General features: G+C 56.8%; 1 protein-coding gene across 1 annotated transcript; it reads right to left on the minus strand.

Moving 5' to 3' along the window:
* Positions 1-602: 602 nt before the first annotated feature.
* On the minus strand, positions 603-6,870 carry GDF7 (growth differentiation factor 7). The gene is made up of 2 exons (XM_045813459.2): positions 6,477-6,870; positions 603-3,727 (listed from the first exon to the last, which is right to left on the minus strand). The coding sequence occupies exons 1-2, from the start codon at positions 6,868-6,870 to the stop codon at positions 2,766-2,768; spliced, it is 1,356 nt and encodes a 451-aa protein (XP_045669415.1). The 3' UTR covers positions 603-2,765.
* Between the last annotated feature and the right edge of the window lie 9,999 nt (positions 6,871-16,869).

Below are 16,869 nucleotides of genomic sequence, written 5' to 3' on the forward strand. Positions count from 1 at the left end.
ACTTGGCCCCACACCCCCTGCCTAGAAGACAGCCGGTACAGGGCACTGCCAATTGTGCCGGCAGAATCCTTCCCCAAATCCTGGCAAAGCGCGTCAAACCACATCATGGCAGCAAAAACACGTCTGCCTCTACGTGGGGTGGCCCTTTTGCTGTCCTTTTTATGAAGTGTGATACATCTCCTCCGTTCACCTACTTTTAACTCTGAGATGCCAGAGGCCTGAGCAGAGCTGTCGCAGGCACTGGTGGTCCCCGGGGGCGACAGCAGCTTCAGAGCAGTTCCCAGAGGCATTGCTTCTAGTGGGTAAACAAGAACACACTGAGTGCATCTGAGACCGACAGAGAACTGTCACTGCCCAGGGACGCCGCCCTCCCTAGATGCAGCCCGGACCTCCAGACGCAGGAAGATGCCTACATCCTACACCACTTAGAACACATCTTGGTAGAAGGAGGTCATCAGGAAAAACAAAAACAAAAACAAAACAGAGAAAATGGACATTTTTTTCCTACCACAAAAAGCTCAGGCTAAATCAAAACATGTCTTTCAAAACCTTGTTTTTCCTAGTCACTAAAAAGAGAATCAAAATGTTTCCTTTTGTCCGAGATATTAAATGACCTAAAATTTCTTCAAAGTACAGCTAGTTTTTCATTAACTCCCTTTCTAAAATACAAATACTACAACCCTTAATATTTTAGTGTCATTCTTTTATTCTTCACTCTCACAGAGCAATCACCGTGCAATTATTAAAAACAGTTTAGGAAAGCGAAACTTCTCTGGCAAAATCCATAAATGTAAGGGGACCACCGGTCACTGAAATTGGGAGGAAGTGTACCATAGCTGCCACTTCGGGAATTCTGTTTGTGTTTTAACCTAAAGAGACTTGCATGTTCTCATTATTTATGGCTACTCACATAGCCACAGCATATAAATTCGCATTGTAAATGTATTTTCTTTGGGGAATTTTACGGGATGGAATGGACTCAGGTGGGGCCCTTAAGTAAATTAGCTGTATCTAAATCCTTACTTAGTATTCCTCTCTCTTGAATGTTTACTCGCTGAGAATTAAAATTCGTATAACTCATCTGGATCTTAGCGTCCAAGACAAGAAGGATGGAATGGATGCCTTTCTCAGGGATCCCAAAGGAGAAAAGCCCAGCACAGCCTTAAAGAGGAGTACCCAGGAGAGCTGCAGGGGTTTTCAAAGAAGCCCTCGGGAGCCCCAGACAGGTGGAATCCAAGTGGTTTCTCTTCCCTTTCTCAACCATTTGCCCAAGGCCACAAAGGACTCCCAGGCAGAAATGAACCAAATAAAACAATGTAAGCTGGCGTGTTCTAGCTTCCCGATGCAAGGACAGGCGGTCCTACCATCTACAAGACAAAGACAGGACTGGGGGAAAGGCTTCCACCTCTGCCCTCCCCTCCTGCACGAAGACCCCGCCCTTCCAAAGGGGGCACAGCAGCCAAGCTGCAAATGCGCCTCTACATTGCAGAAGTGGGGGGGTGTGGCTTTCTCCTGTTCTGAACCACTGGGCTGTGGGGAGCTGAAATCTCACAAAAGCACTTTTGTGTAGCTTCACTTCCCGTTACTATCACACTGCCAAAACCTACAGCAACAACACAGTGAAAGCGTGTAAAAGCCAACACAGACTTGATAGCTAAGCGCAAGCACATGTTGGCCCATTCTGAGCGCACCATTTGGAGAGGGTTGCGCCTACCTGGCAGACAAGCCCAAGCCTTCTGCAGAAGCCCGCCCCAGGACGCCTCCCCGCCTCTTTCAAAGCCCTAAGAGCTTCTTTCCCAGCTCCTTAGCAAAACCTCCTGGCAGGTCTCTAGGAAAAGGCACAGCTGCCCGCCTTTCCCCATTCCCAGCCACTGCATGAAGCCTCCTCCCCGGCACCCCCCAAGGCACCGCGGCCACACTGAGCTGCCCAGCCTGGGAGCTGCAGAACCTGGCACATGCCATCCCACCCCCAAGTTCATATCAGTTCAGACTGGCAGTTTCTAACCTCTCCTCCATTTCACTTGCCCCCGAAAGAAAAACATTTTTTTCCACATTCTAGATCATTCCCAATTGAGCCGATTTTCTTTTACAGGGTAGTGCTGACCTTTGCAGAGATCTGGGTAGTTCCATCATGAATTCTTTCCGACAAATGTTCCCTTTCAAAACTGAAGGGGCACCTTAGATTTTTAAATTAAACAACAAACATGCCTTTTGCAGCGGTTCCTTCACAGAGTAAATGGCCTCCATGCAACGCAAACCTTCGGAAAGGGCAGGACAGCGTTGTATCTGTCCCGGGGGCAACACCAGCACTCAGCCACCCGGCCAGGCCTTCCCCCACACTCAGCCACAACCAAAAAGGGGTGAGTCAAACCTACTCCAGTACCCCCATTAATTCACCCATTCTGGAACCCCCAATTCCCTAACCCATTTCTACGCGATTTAGTGCCTGTTCCTGTAACATGAACAGAAACATCATCCTCTCTCCAAAAGGGGGCGGTGGGTTCAACGGTGCATGTGCGGAGTACACGGTAGCGTCAGGTCGTCTCTCCCCAGGGCTTTCCGACGCTGCCCAACGTAAATGTGTGCGTGAGCGAGAGAGTGTGTGGGTGTGAGTGTGGACGTGCGCTCCCCCTCCACCGTGCGGGCGCGGGGCCACAGTCCGAGGCGCACGCACGCTCGGCGACAGACCCCGGCCGCAGCTGCTCTTCAGCAGGGCTTCCTCGGTGGCGCGGCTGCCCCCTCCCTGGCCGGGCCGGGCCCGCAGGCTACCTGCAGCCGCACGCCTCCACCACCATGTCCTCGTACTGCTTGTAGACCACGTTGTTGGCCGCGTCGATGTAGAGGATGCTGATGGGGCTGAGGCGCGCGGGCACGCAGCAGGAGGCCGGCGCCGCGTCGGGCGCCATGGAGTTGAGCAGCGTCTGAATGATGGCGTGGTTGGTGGGCTCGAGGTGCGAGCGCAGCGGGAAGTCACAGACGCCCTCGCAGTGGTACGCCTCGTAGTCCAGCGGCGCGATGATCCAGTCGTCCCAGCCCAGCTCCTTGAAGTCCACGTGCAGCGGCCTGCGGCTGCAGCGGCTCCGGCCCCTCCGCCCGTGGCCCCGGCCCGCGCCCCCGCCGCTGCCCTGCGCCGCTCGCGCACCGGCCAGCGCTGTCCGCCGCCGCCTGCGACCACCGATGACCGCCGTCGGCGACCCAGGGCCGGGTCCCGGGTCGGGCGGCGGCTCGGCCGCCAGCGCGGCCCCGAGCGCGCGGGCCTGGGCGCGGATCTCGCGGAATAGGCTCCCTTTCCTCTGCGTGCGGGAGGAAACGACGAGCAGAGCGCGCTCTTCCGCGGCCGCGCGGCCCCTGCCCCGGGAGCCGAAGCCCAGCAGCCGCAGTGCCAGCGGGCCCTGCGCGGGACCCACCACTGAGCGCAGCAGGAGGCAGAACGTACGGGTGGCGCGCGGCTCCTGGCGGTGGCGCCGCACAGCGTCTGCCACGTCGAACACCTCCCAGCGCGCCCCGGCCAGGGGCTCGGCGGCCCGCGAGTGCAGCAAGCGCGGCGCTCGGGCGGCGCCGGGGCACGTAGACAGCAGGAGCAGCGGCGGGGGAGTCGCGCCGCCAGGGCCCAGCTCCGGGGACTCGTGGCGCAGCACGCGCAGCTCGGCTCCCACCACCTCGTCCGTGTCGGGAAGGCTGGATACGTCGAACAGGAAGCTTTGGCCGGTCTCGGCTGGCGATTCGTCTGCAGGAGTCGGGCAGAGACAGAGAAAGAGCGCGGTGAGAGCGGAGAGCGAAGCCCGCACTCCCGGCCGCGGGGCCTCCTAACTGCAAATGGCCCCACTGCCCGGGATGCGGGAGTGAGCCCACGGGAGGCGGCGCCCGCCCCCGAGTCTCGGCCCAGCCAGAAAGCTGCCAGCCTGGCCCAGGGTAAGGGGAGCCTTCGCCCTGACTATCGATTATCGGGACCGGGGCTTCTGCCACCGCGACAACCCACGGGCATTCACTTATGGCCGAGCCACGGGACCAGGACCACACCCCTACACCCGATGCCACCATAGTCCCGCTCCCCGACCCAGAGCCACGGGGTTGCGGGGCCTAGATCCGAAGCCAGACTTTTGGGCGGGTGGCGGACAGAAGGCTGGGTGGGCGCCTCAGAAGTCCTGCGCCTCTTCCAAAGTACGGAGGCCAGGCCGAGGTCCTGCGCTGTGCGGGGACCGCTCAGATTGCCCTACTGAGGCCCCAGGACAGCCGCGAAGTCCCGGCTGTGCGAAAACGGAAAATTCATGTCCCCTGAAAACTCTGCCCCTCGCGCTACCTCTCTTCCCCAGCTCAGCCTGGACACTCCCGCCGGCCACGATCTCCCGTGCAGGCTGGGCCTTGCGTGCGAGTCGTCCAGAGGGGAACGCGTCAGCCGGGCTGCAGACCCTCTAGTGCATCCGGCCTCCGGGCTATGCTGAAGGGGAACTAAGGCCCGGGGGGGGGGGGGGGCGGCTCGGCCCAAGGTCTCCTAGCGGCGAGCGCTGCTGGTCGCGATGGGAAACTCCTGGCTTAGCTTCTCCCAGCTTTCCGCGACCTCCGATGGAGGCGGCAGGAGGCAAAGCAGTGCAAGGAACCTTCTCCGAAGGGTTGGGGGCAGCCCGGGACTGCCTTCCTTGCTGCGGTGAGGTCTCGCCTCCAGGACCCACCGATCCCTTCCAGACATACTCTTTCCCTCCGTTATGACTTATCTCTCAGAGTTTGGGGGTTTTATTTCTGGTCGTGGGCACTTTTTTTCTTTTTGGGCTCAGGAAAAAAAAAAAGTGAAATTCCACCGAGCAGCAGATAAGGAGCTCCCTTTGAAGAGGGTCATATGGTTTCATTTTGCCCCAAACTTGGAGTGACTGGGCAGGCTGCCCCCACCACTGGAGATCTGCTCACAGACCACTGCGGCCAGGCCCTCACCTCCTGACGTCCAAAGTCTGGGCTCTGTCGGTGGCTTCTGGGGACCTCAAGGAGCCCTGCTCCAAGTTGAACCTCAGAGTGGAGAGGGAGGGAGGCTCAAAGTGCCGGGCAAGTGCGTCCTCCTCCCTGCACTGCTTTCCCCCAGGGCTCCCTGGGGCACTTTTCCTGAGCTTCCCCTGCCTTATCTCCCAGCTACAAGTTGCTGCCCCTGCATCCCATCCTTTCAGAGGGAGGAAGGAGAGGTGCCCTCAGAGCTTTGCCAACCAAGCAGAGCTCCCCAGGAAAAGATTTAGCTCAGGCTGAGGCTAACAGTAGGCCTCAGTCTACCTAAGAAAGAGCAGCGGGCGCCTCTGCCAGCTCGGAGTCCTACATACCCACCTGTCCTGCATGGGGGGGGGCACACAGTAGCCTCAGGGCTGGGGCCTTCCCTGGCCCTGTCCACCCAGGACTCGGGCTTTGCAGGAGTACTCCAGCACCCAGTCCCGGGGGCACACCAGGCCTTCTGAGAAGGCTTGATAGTTCCCAGTGAACTATAGAGCCATGTGGGCCCAGGAGGTCCCAGCACCCAAGATAAAGCGGTCTGTGTGTAGCATTGTGTGTGTGCTGGAGGAGGTGGGTATTTGCTTACGACACCACCTCTACCTGCCTTCCCAGGCCAGGGGCTGGGCTGTGCGGCCCGCAGACCCTCCCAGGCTTAGCCCGTCTGCTGCTTTCTTTCCAGCCCTATTTCCCTTTCTTTCCCTCCTGCCTTCCATGCTGGGTCTCTGGCTGGATAGAATTAAGGCCAACATTACTTGCATTTCCGCCTGAAATTAGTTAAATTTTCCCTATCTGTCTGCTTTAATGACTTCAATAGAGATTAATAAAATCCAGATGACACACAGCAACCACCACAGTCCTACCCACGTCCTACCGTTGAAGGACCCAGGACAGAGTAAGGTGGGGTGCTTGCTCCCAGCTTGCATTCCGGCAGGGGCTCACTGACCATCCTCTCCACCTCACACGACTGGAGTCCTCCACCTCTGGCTGTCCCAGGGGCCCAGCACGGGCACACGCACCCGTAGCCACACACCTCCACCCTGACACAGCCTGCCGAGAGGGGAGCTCCGTGTACCTGGTGATGCCATCAGCCTCTCCCGGAGGGCCAAACTTCAGCCTGCCTCTTTCCCTCATTCCCCCGAGGTCCCCCCAATTTGTGCGGCCCCCAGGAGACTAGAAGCTGCAGTTTGCGGCAATGAAACGGCCGCTGCCACCGCCACCATCACTGCGCCGTCCCTCTCGGCCCCGGGCCCCTTCTTGCTTCGGATCCTGCCTCCTCGAGGGGACCCGCCGGGCCGGCAGGGCCAGGACAGTCCGGCGGAGGGACCGGCCCAGCCCTCTCGCCACAGTCCAGCGGGTTCGGGTGCGTGGGCCTCGGCGGAGTTTGCACCACCTGAGGCTGGGACGTGAGGGGGCCGCGCCCCGAAGGGTCTGGAGCTGGGGCTCGGCTCCGGCGGTGGCCTCAGCCTAGGAGCGGACAGGATGGACGGGCGCAGTAGAGGCGTGAGTACCTTGGTTCGCCTGGTCTGCGAAGCCGGTGATTGTGTCCGCGCGGCCGTGGCGGCCAGAGCCCGCGGTGGAGGCGGCGGCTGCCCCGGCCGGAGCCCTCCCGGCCAGGTTCCGGTAAAGCGACATCATGAACTGGTGCGGCACCACCGAGCCGTTCCTGAAGCCGGAGCCGGCGGCCCGGCGCGAAGCGCGGGCTCCGGGAGCCGCGGCGGCCGGGGCAGCGGAGACGCCCGCAGCCGGGGCGAGGGTCCGCACGCCGCTGCCGCCGCCGCCCCCCGGACTCCCGACCGGCCCTGCCCCCGCCGCTCGCAGCACGGCGGCCGCTTCGAGCCCGTCGCGGGGGCGGCAGGCGCTCAGCAGCCAGAGGCACAGCGCGGCGGCCGCGCTCAGGTCCATGGGCTCCGTGGGCCAGGCGGGCGGGCGGCGCGGGCTCCGTGGCTCCGGGAAGTCCCCCGGCGCCTTTTGAACATAGTGTTTAATAATGGGGGAAGTGTGCGCAGCAAGTCGCGGCCCCCCCCTCCCAGCCCACCCCCGCCCAACGCCCGGAGCAGCGCCCCCTGCTGAACACTGGCGTGGCAGCACCGCGCCCCCCACTCCGGCGTAACGCGGAGTCCGGGACAGGAGCCTCCTCCCCGCGCCGTAGCGCTTCGCCCCCACATTCGCTCAGCGAGTATTACCCGCCGGAGGCTCCCGCCACAAACCGGGGCCCCGCCTCCTCCCTTCCCCACGGCAGTGCGACCCCCCCCCCCCGCCGCCCACACCGCGCCCCAGCCAAACGCGCCCTCCCGAGTTCGAGGCTACGAGGCATCGCGCGCACTCGCTCAGCTTCGTCCCCACTCCCCTGCGGAGTAGCAGCACCCAACCCCCTGCCCGCTCCAGTTCCGTGAGTGCCCGAGACGCCAGAGGTGGGGCAGCGAAAGGACTCGGCCCCGCCGGTCACTGCCGGGACCTCGGGGCCAGGACGCACAGAGAGGCCACAAGGGCGTAGGGAGGCCACAGGGGCGCGCAGGGCTGCCACAAAGGCGCGTTTTTCATCACCGGTTCTAAGGTGGCCCAGCCTGCCACAGCCTCCAAAGACCAGAGCGCGCGGCCGGAGCATCGGAGGGGACCAGTAGGGAAGAGAGGGCCAGTGCCTGGAAGGGCAGGCCGGAAAGACAGATGGACCTGGACCGACAGTCGGAAAGCAAAGGTTTGGGCGGAGAACGTGCGCTTAAGCTGGAGCGGAGATCCCAGAGGAGCGCAGGAATTACGGGAGCAGCCCCGGGGTGATGAGGGGACTCTGCGCGGGAGCAGCGCCCCGGGTTCATTTGTGCGTCAAAAGGGATGACCTTCCCCCGCCTTCTAGAGGGGCCGGCCAACGGAAACAGGCTACCTGGTATGTTGGGGCGCGGCCAGAAGCCGGGAGGGCGGGCAGCCGAGAGCCCCAGAGTGGTGCCTCCGTACCTGTCTGGCTGCGGTTATGGGTGATGGGTGAAGGGGACCGCCAGTGGCCACGGCGGCGGCACCCCGGAGCGCGCTCCGGTAGGGCAGGGAGGTGGTTGACCGGTATTGATCGGTTCAGCTCCACGGCAGCCCGACATACCCAAGTGCGGGAACATCTAGCGCATGGGTGAGGTCCTGTTAGGCAGACGGAGGGCCTGAGCCGGCTGGACCCTCCAAGCGCGCAGATGCGTTCTTTAGCCTTTAAATTTGCATTTGCTACCGACCTGGAAGTCTAGACGGGGTCGGTTCCTCGTCATCGCCTTGCAGGCCACCGCAGAGACTCAGTGGCCGCTCATCTTGGCACTTTGTCCACTCATCACCACCAGGGAGGGGTGGGCGCAGGAGGAGAGGTCTGGCCCAGGGGCCACTCCTCCCAGACCCCAGGCCCATCCCGTGGGCAGAGGAGAAAGAGCTAAGATTATTAGTGTGGGAAAATGTGTTTTGGAAGGGCAGTGGGGGACTGGGACAGTAAGGGCTGCATTAACCCACCCTGCTTTTGGGACTGAGGATGGAGTGCCAGAGACAAGGCCTTGGCCCCAGGTCTTCCTTTCTGGGTGGTGCTGGTACAAAGGGCCTGCAGAAATCCTAGAGACACTGGCTCTTGGCAGCCCAGCCAGGGGTCTCTCCGCCATTGCCAGTGCTGGGGCCCTGCTGCCTTTCTCAGTTCCTTCCCCCTACAGCCACAGGTGAACAGTCTCAACTGATTATGATTTGTACAAACACCCCAGAACCTTGGGCTAAGGTCAGTAGTGCAAGTTCTAGTCCTGGCTTTGACCTCTTAATAGCAAGGAGAGAATGGAAAGGGGTTGGCACAGACGTGGCATAGTCTGTGCCAAATACACGTGTGTGGATTGTATGTGATTCCCCTGCCCTGCGGCTGTCTTTGGGCTTAGGGGTCAGTATTAGGTTGGAGTTCCTGCATTCTTGCTGCCCCAGTGGGAGCAGGCCACTTAGCTTCTTTGAGACCAAATTTCCTCATCTGTAAAACGGGAGGATTCTCCCCTGAGGGAGTTGGGGTGTGGCCAGGATAACAGGCTGGCATGGATGAGGCTCGGTAGCCTTGCCCCCCACCCTCCCTGCACCCAGGCTGTTCTGGGGCCCAAGGGTGATGATGGCCCAGAGGGAAGAAGCTCATAGGCACCGGAAAGGCTCTGGAAAAGACGCCCGCCAGCTGCTTGCGCTCGAGCCAGGACTTAACCGCTCTCACCTGTGTTTCTTGTCTGTAAAGTGAGGTCATCATTCGTTCCTTCGTCATTTATCCATCCCCCAATTCATTCCTTCTTTCCAGTAAATACTAACTGCCAATCGCCTTCTCTGTGTTGCTGATCCAGCAATGCACAGGACGGATGCATGGGAAACCAGGGCTGGGGGGCTTTTCGAGCATCAGCAGGGGACACCCTAGAGCTGAGCCCAGAGAGGAGGGAGGCACTGGGACGCCTGGGCTGCGTCTGGCTCCGTCTCCTTCCCCTGAAATCGTGACAGTAACTGTTTGTTACGAAGATAGAGCTACAGAGAAATTCAACACCTTGTGCAGGGTCAAGTGCAGAGCCCGGAGTCGCCAGCTGTTTTTGCCCAACCCTTGGCTGCCCACAGGGGAGGCAGGCATATGAATGGCTTGGTCTGAACAGGTGAACCGGTGAACAGGCAGAGTGTCCCGCCTTTCCTCTCTAGCTCTCTGGACAATTCTTGGCAGAGAATAAACTCTCCCGTCCGGTCCAGGTGAACACCATGAAAGTATCATGCTGGGGACTCCTTCCCGCTGCTGCTGCCAGCAAGGAGCTCACGACTTCTGCCATGGAGCACATTGTCATCCCCGGCAGCAGGGCCTGCCTCCAGCTGCGGAAGCCGCAGAGCTCAGAGCAGGACCTGCGAGCGGGAGCCTGCGCTCCGACTGCTAAGTTTACGTGATGTGACCTGATGGCCTAGCGGGTCCGGCCACACCCGGGGCTTGACTTGATCCCTGTCTCCGAATGTCCTGGGGCCCAGGAATGAGTATGTCTGCAGTGAAGCTGGTGCCCTCCCACAGGAGAGAGAAATGCGAGACCAGGAGTTCCTAGTCCTCTGTCCCTGACTCTGAAGCTGAGGTCTGGGGAGCAGGTGGCCCTCGATGGGCGGGCGCACAAGCCAGGCTGCCCCCCCCCCCGCTTGCTTGGGGCCTCCTCTTGGGGGCTGCGGGGAGCCTTTGGTAGGTGGGCCAGGCAGGAGGGAGCTACCACTCCCGGCCTGAGGACCTGGAAGTCGTGTTCTTCATGATGCTTTTCGAGGGAGTTTCATCTGTCCTCTGCGTTGCCCCAGAAGTCCCCGGGAAGCTGTGGATGAGGCCCTGAGGCCCGTGCAGGAAGTTCAGAGAGGGCTGCAGAAAACCGGGGACTTCTCACTTCCGTTCTTCATCAGTCTGTTGACCGCTCCCCAAGCCCCAGAACTCCAGACTCCAGCTGTTTCCATCTCCAAGAGAAGAGGTGAGACTGGCTGCAAGGGGGCAAGAGGGGTAAAAGCAGCCTGGGGGTGGGGTGGGTGTTCACTGACCGGGCTGGGCAGGAAGGGTCCCCACATTCTCACCTCCACACCCTTCCCGTGGAGAGCACCTTGCTGCTCCTCTGTTCCTTGCAGAAGCTGTCTGCTTTCTCAGAGCCCCAGGACTCTGGTTCAGGTCATAGAAACCCAGAACCTAAAGGAAGATCTTGAGTTATTTGGGCCAACGTTCCGAGCCATACCTGAATCGTGACAAGTTGGCCCCCAGGCTGTGCTTGTGGCCATCACAGGTGCAGTGTGAAGAACTTACAGAACTTGCTCCCGCTCAGAGCTCTCGGAAGGCTTTGTGACATAGGGGACGGGGGCGTCCCAGCGCTATGGGCGTACCTGGACAACCTCTCTCGGAAGCACCTTTACCGACGGAGGTCATGTGTCACCTGGAGCACCAGCCTGCCATGCTGGGTTGATGCCTCATAGGAAGTTACATTTGACCCTCGAACAAGGCAGGGGTTAGGCACCACCACCGCCACCCCCCCTGCCCCCGCGCAGTCAAAAATCAAAAAATTCTGACTCCCTCACAACTTAACTACTAATAGCATGCTACGGACCAGGAGCCTTGCTGATAACATAAACAGTCGGGTTTTGTTATCACACACATTTTGTATTTTACATGTTTTATGTACTGTATTCTAACAATAAACTAGAAAAAGCAAATGTTATTGAGCAAATCATAAGGAAGAGAAAACCCATTTACAGTATTGTCCTGTGTTTATTGAAGTAAATCCATGTATAAGTGGACCCGTGCAGTTCAAACCCTTGTGACTCAAGGGTCAGCTGTTGTCCGGGATTCCGCCAGCTAGAGCCACCTCGTAGTGACCTTCAAGCCCCAGGAATTGCACCGGCCCCAGCTGCAGCCCGCTCAGCCTCCAACGAGGTCTCCTGCCACACCAGACAGCCTGGGCCTCCCTGTCTGATGACAGGAGCGCGGGAGGTCCCTTAGAGATGGCCTGCTCCACGGCTTCTGCTGTCCACAAGGAAGCCAAGTCTCTGGGAAGGGAAGCGGTCCGCGCTCTGTTCCTTGGCCTTGAACCATCTGGGATGGTGGGTCCCTTCTGTGATCCTGTGCTGTTGCTGTCCATGCAGCTCGGCTGGTCTCATCCCAGCTGTGCCTCAGACGCCGTGGAGATGAGGCAGCTGAAGGCTCAGCCTCTGCCCTAGCCACCAGGCAAGCCAAGCAGTATTCTGGAAGGGTTCTGGGTCCCTGCAGCCAAGCAGTATTTTGGAAGATAAAATAGATGCCCCCTGGCTATGACTGGTTGATGCTTTTGAGAGTCTAGAGACAAGAATCCAAATCCAGCCCCCAACCTTGGGCTGCATGTCCCTCAGGCCTTCCTGGCAAATGCACAGTGAGGTTGACAATCAAATGGCCACCATGGGTCCAGCTGTGAGAGGCAGAGGGCATGTGAGGGTGGGGCCCACTGCCAGGGACCCAGCCAGGAGCCTTCCTCAGTCTGGACCCACCGTGGCCTCTAGCCTTTGCAGCTCAGAGCTGGAGAGAGGGTTAGGGGTGAGGAGGCAGGACCCGGGGTAAGCCTGGGGTTCTTCCCCTGAAGACAGTCTCCCTGGGATGGTGTGAAAGGAAGATGGTGACCAAGGCCCGAAGAGGGAGCCACCTACCATTGCATCCTGGGCTGCTGGCTCTGCAGCCGTCCTCTCCCCCAGAAAGACCTGGGCTGGGGCTGCCTGGGCTGCAGGTGGGGAAGATTCCAGCAAGGCTCTGGCCCAGCCCCATGTCTGATGCCCCAGGCTTCGTCAGGCTCCCAGGAATTTCCCATACTCAACCCAGGGCTGCTTCTCCGAAGGTTACCGGGCAACAGCTCTGGCATCCACACCAGATCGGCTGCAGCCTGTCCTAGGGACCACCTGCTCGACCTGCCCCCTGGCCCCCAGGCTGCTGAGTGGGGGAGGGGAGGGGACAGAGAAGAAAGGAGTGGGTGGCTTCTTTCCTGGAAGTTCCAAGGGGACCTCTCAGAGCCCTTCTTTCCCTTTGGGACAAGTGATGAAGGGCTGGTGGACACTGCCATCTGCTGGTCACTGGGTATAACAGCATCACAGTGTGGCAGAACTCCCGCCCACTCAGATTTGCAAAGACCAGGACGGCCCTGCCAGTCTGGGGAACCTGTAGTTGAACCAGGTTACCTGGAGCTGTAAGGCATCCTGGGAGATGAGGGGCAAGCACCACAGGCCTCCACGGAGGTCAGGAAAGAAACTACAGTATGGAGTCATGATAAAGACCTGGCTTGCAAACCACCTTTGCAGGGCACTGGCTTTATGACCTTGGTTAAGTTAGTTAACCTGTAGTCCTCCATCTGCTCATCTTTCAGTGGAGATCGGGATTCCCACCTGTCAGGGTGTGCCAAAGCGTAAAGGGCAGAAAGTAGGGACAGTCCTTACCACAATGCCTGGCTCAATACAATAAATGGTGGCTTTTATTGTTTTCTGGGCAAGTCTCAGTTTAACCAGTTGGAAAGCTAGTCACTCTTACCTGTACATCCAGCATCCTCCGTATGGCCACTGTCTTTGAGACATTTCCCTTCTGTCAGCTTGCTATCTTATGAATATCAGTAGTCTGAGTGTTCTGGAGATTTTCTTGGAGACCTTTGTAGACACATAAGATTACAAAAAATAAAACTCCTTTTGGAATAAAAAACAGGTACTCTTAGAATAGTCAATGATTTTGAATGCCCAGTCCTTTAATCTTGGTCAAAGAGGAGCCCTGGCCTGGGTCAGGAGCAGAGTTGGAAGATCCATTTGTGTCCCCCAGTCTGGGATGGGAGACCTTGCACCTGCCCCCGAGGGTGAGAACATTGGGACCAAAAAGTGTCATGGTTCCCACAGCAGAGTGTCCCGTGGGAGCATCCTGGGGCTGACCTGGGAACCCAGGATCGTCAAGTTGGGTGGCCTCTCTCAGGTCTTCTGGCCCCATGTGGCAAAGGCATCTGTGAGATCTGTATTCTGCAAGGGGCAGTCTTGGAGGCTGCCCTCTTCAGGAAGGAGCTGGCTACAAAACTGGGAACGTGACCCCAGGCCATGGCCACCCCCCACCCCGTGCTCCCCACTTCCCCAGATAGCTTAAATAATACCTTAATAATACCTTAAATAATACCTTAATTTAGGGCAACACCCCAGCTGGGGTGCTGGGGAAGTCCTCCCAGACTTCCTTCCCGGTTGGATAAAGAGTTGGAGGGCTCTAATGAAAATGCTTATCTTGTTTGCTGGGGACACAAATCGGAGAGAGTTAGGAAAACACTGGGTGACAGAATCAAAATCCCAGAAGCCACCAGCCAATCATGGCAAATTAGAAGAACAGTGAGATGCCATTTTTTCTTTATTTCCCAGGTGAGTAAAGCCACAGAAGATAAAACCCATTATTGGTGAGCAGTGGACAAGCAGACATTCTGCAGATCCTTGGCAGGAATGAAAGTTCATAGATTTTCCAAGACAGCAGCAACATTTGAAAGAAAGAAGTGCTTTGACTTAGCACTCTTGTAGGAATTTAACTTATTATGGGGACACTCACGGAAGTAAAGATAAATATACAAGCATTTTTAAAACCGAGGAAATCATGAAAACTATAAGTTACCAAAATGGCTTTTGATAGGGTCATAATAAAGTAAGTTATGATACACCCTCACGTGGCTGGCTCTTGCCCTGTTATAAGACTGAGTTAGATTTCGGTGTGTGGCATGGGAAGATGCCTGCGATATATGGTACTGAAATGCCAGGTGGACAGAATAGAGGAAGAGGAAGGAGTTTCCAACCACACCAAAGGTTCAGGCTGGATGGATGTGTGTCTGCCCAACTGTCACATGTGGGTCACTGTCCCACCCACGCTCTGTACCCCAGCCCTTGTCTCTCCTCGGGGATCTCTCTCGCTTCTTTCTCCTCCATCTAAAAACAGATGCACATTGTTTAGACCATAAAACAATCAATCTGCCTCGGAGAGCTTCATTATTAGGTATCAGTGTAAAGGAATTCCCGCGTAGCACTCGCAGCTGAATTGACCCATCAAGACATCAGAATAGCGAGTCCAGATCACAATGTTTGCAAATAATAGTGTCTGTGAGTATTTAGAACACAACGTGGTGACGATTCCAGTGGAAGAAAGGACAAATTGTTCAAAAAAACTTACCAATGAATGGTACTGGATACCTACCTAAGTATTTAGGGGGGAAAATGACCCTTATCTCATGCCATAAACCAAATTAATTCCCAGTGAATCAAAGAATTGGTTGTAGAAAATATATCTGAAGAAAATTTGTGACTGTTTATACAGTCTGGGGTAAGGAATACTTCTCTAAGTATCATTTCATTGCAAAAACCACCCAGAGGAATATCCGGGGTTGGGACTACATAAAAATCTTAAAACCTGCATGTAAAAAGTTCAAAAAACAGAACTGACCTTAGGAAAATGATCCAGCTCAACATCACCAATCATGGGAGACACTGGCATCACGTGGCCCCTGATTGATCACCTGCGTCGAACCCCGAGAATTCAGTAGACAAATACCAGCCGAGGAGCGACGTGCAGAACTGGTGTGGACCCCTCGAAGATGTCAGCGTCACGGAGGACGGAAAAGCCTGGGCACCGTAGAATGAAGGGGACTAAATGCACAGGACAGTGAAATACAATGCATGACCCTCAATTCGATTCTTGACTGGGAGGAGAGGGGAGCAGTTGTACATAAAAACCATTATTGGTCAAGTGAACATGCTGGAGTATGATCGTATGTTAGGTGAGAGTGAGGTGTCCGTGTCCCGTTTCCTGAGTATGACCACTGCATTGTGGTGAAGAAGGACAAGGCTTCTAAGAAAGCGCACCCCAAAGTATTTGGAGTGAAGTGTCATGGCGTCTGCCAGGAACGCGTCAGTGTGTCAGGAAAAACGCAGAGAAAGAAAGGAGAAGGCAAATGGCAGTGTTAACAACTGTCCAGCTTCTTTGCCCCGTACGCTCTCCCTCTCTGGGGCTGAACGGCTCACCCCCTCGCTGCTGGGAGGATGGAGTCGCTGCTCAGTCCTCCCTGGGACTTGTGGTGACTGGAGAGAGCAGCCTCACCCAGGTCAGACCCCTCCTGCGGTGGCCCACAACCGGAGGCTGGTCTGGTCAACGGGAGGGTATCAAGTCCTGCCTCCTCCTCTCTCTTTTTTTTTTTTTATTAATAATGATTTTTTATTATATTATGTTAGTCACCATACAGTACATCCCCGGTTTTCGATGTAACTGCCTCCTCCTCTCAATTCAGGGGGCCTCCAGAGGGTTATGTGAGCTCCCCCTGCCCCAGGTTGGGCCTCTGCTCTGACCCAGGCCCTCAGCCCCCGCTGTCCAGCCCTGCCTCCTCCCCTGGTCGTCTGTGGGTTCCATCTCGAAAACCCAGTGTGAGTCCAGGTGAAGGACGCACACCGGTGGTATGAACCGACCACTTCTCTGTGAGTTTGAAACTTTCTCAAAATAAAAACTTAGGGGAAAAAAGAAGTTAAAGACGAACGGGATAATACGTATCAGAAAAGGTTAGGATCTTTCGTTTATAAAGCATTCTTACCAATCAGTAAGAAAAACACGAACAGCCCAATTTTTAACACACGCAAAGGAAATAAACAGGAGCGTTAGAAAGAAACATTCTGAGACCAACACACTGGTGGAAATATGTTTAACCTCACTAGGAATCAAATACATGTCCTTCTAAAACAAGAAATACCACTTTTCCCTTAACAAATTCGAGAGGATTTAAGGAAATGAATCCAGGGCTGGAGCGGGTTTGGGGAGGAGCTCTGTGCCCAGCCTCCTGGGGAATGTCTGGTGGTGGTTATCAAAGCCACTGAAAATTTCGTGTCCCTGTGCGTGCACCCAAGTTCTCCAGACTTCGGCAGTCCCTTTCCTTTAGCATCCAAACAGCAAGGCTGGTTTCGCTGTGCCCCAGGCAGTGGGGAGTGTCCTGGAAGAGCATCACAGAGCGGAACGGATTCACGGCTGCCCCGGAATGCCACCATCCCATCAGCGTCCTTCTCCACCTGGCTGGGGTGCCCCCCGTCTCTCCCAGAGCTCAGAAGTTGCCGACAAGCAACTCCCCAAAATGTCCATTACTTTTTAATGCAAAAAGGTTAAGCTCTTGGTCTTACTGCTCTTCTCCCCATCTCCTGAGACCTTCCTTGACTCAACAAAGGACACAAAGACTCACCAAAGTGGTTTTTGACACATTAGCACTTTTCTCCCACACGGCCTCCTGGTGTATCTAGCACAAACAGCTAGGTAGCCTTGAAAAGATCACCCCTCACTCTCCAGCCACACACCCCACCTTTCCATCATGCATCCGTAGCTTAAGGCCTGGACAGGTAAGATATCATAGATCGGCACCTGGCGTCCTAAGTAAAGATTGAAAATGA

Source organism: Ursus americanus, chromosome 7 (assembly GCF_024610735.1).
Source record: "Ursus americanus isolate L20-20 chromosome 7, mUrsAme1.1.p, whole genome shotgun sequence".
Taxonomy (NCBI): Eukaryota; Metazoa; Chordata; class Mammalia; order Carnivora; family Ursidae; genus Ursus; species Ursus americanus.

What these genes read in the sequence shown, in the direction of transcription:
- GDF7 (XM_045813459.2), bottom strand. Translation starts at nt 6,870, where the DNA reads ATGGACCTGAGCGCGGCCGCCGCGCTGTGCCTCTGGCTGCTGAGCGCC. An exon ending in CGCAGACCAGGCGAACCAAG is followed by an intron (nt 3,728 to 6,476) that starts GTACTCACGCCT and finishes CGACTCCTGCAG; the next exon opens with ACGAATCGCCAGCCGAGACC.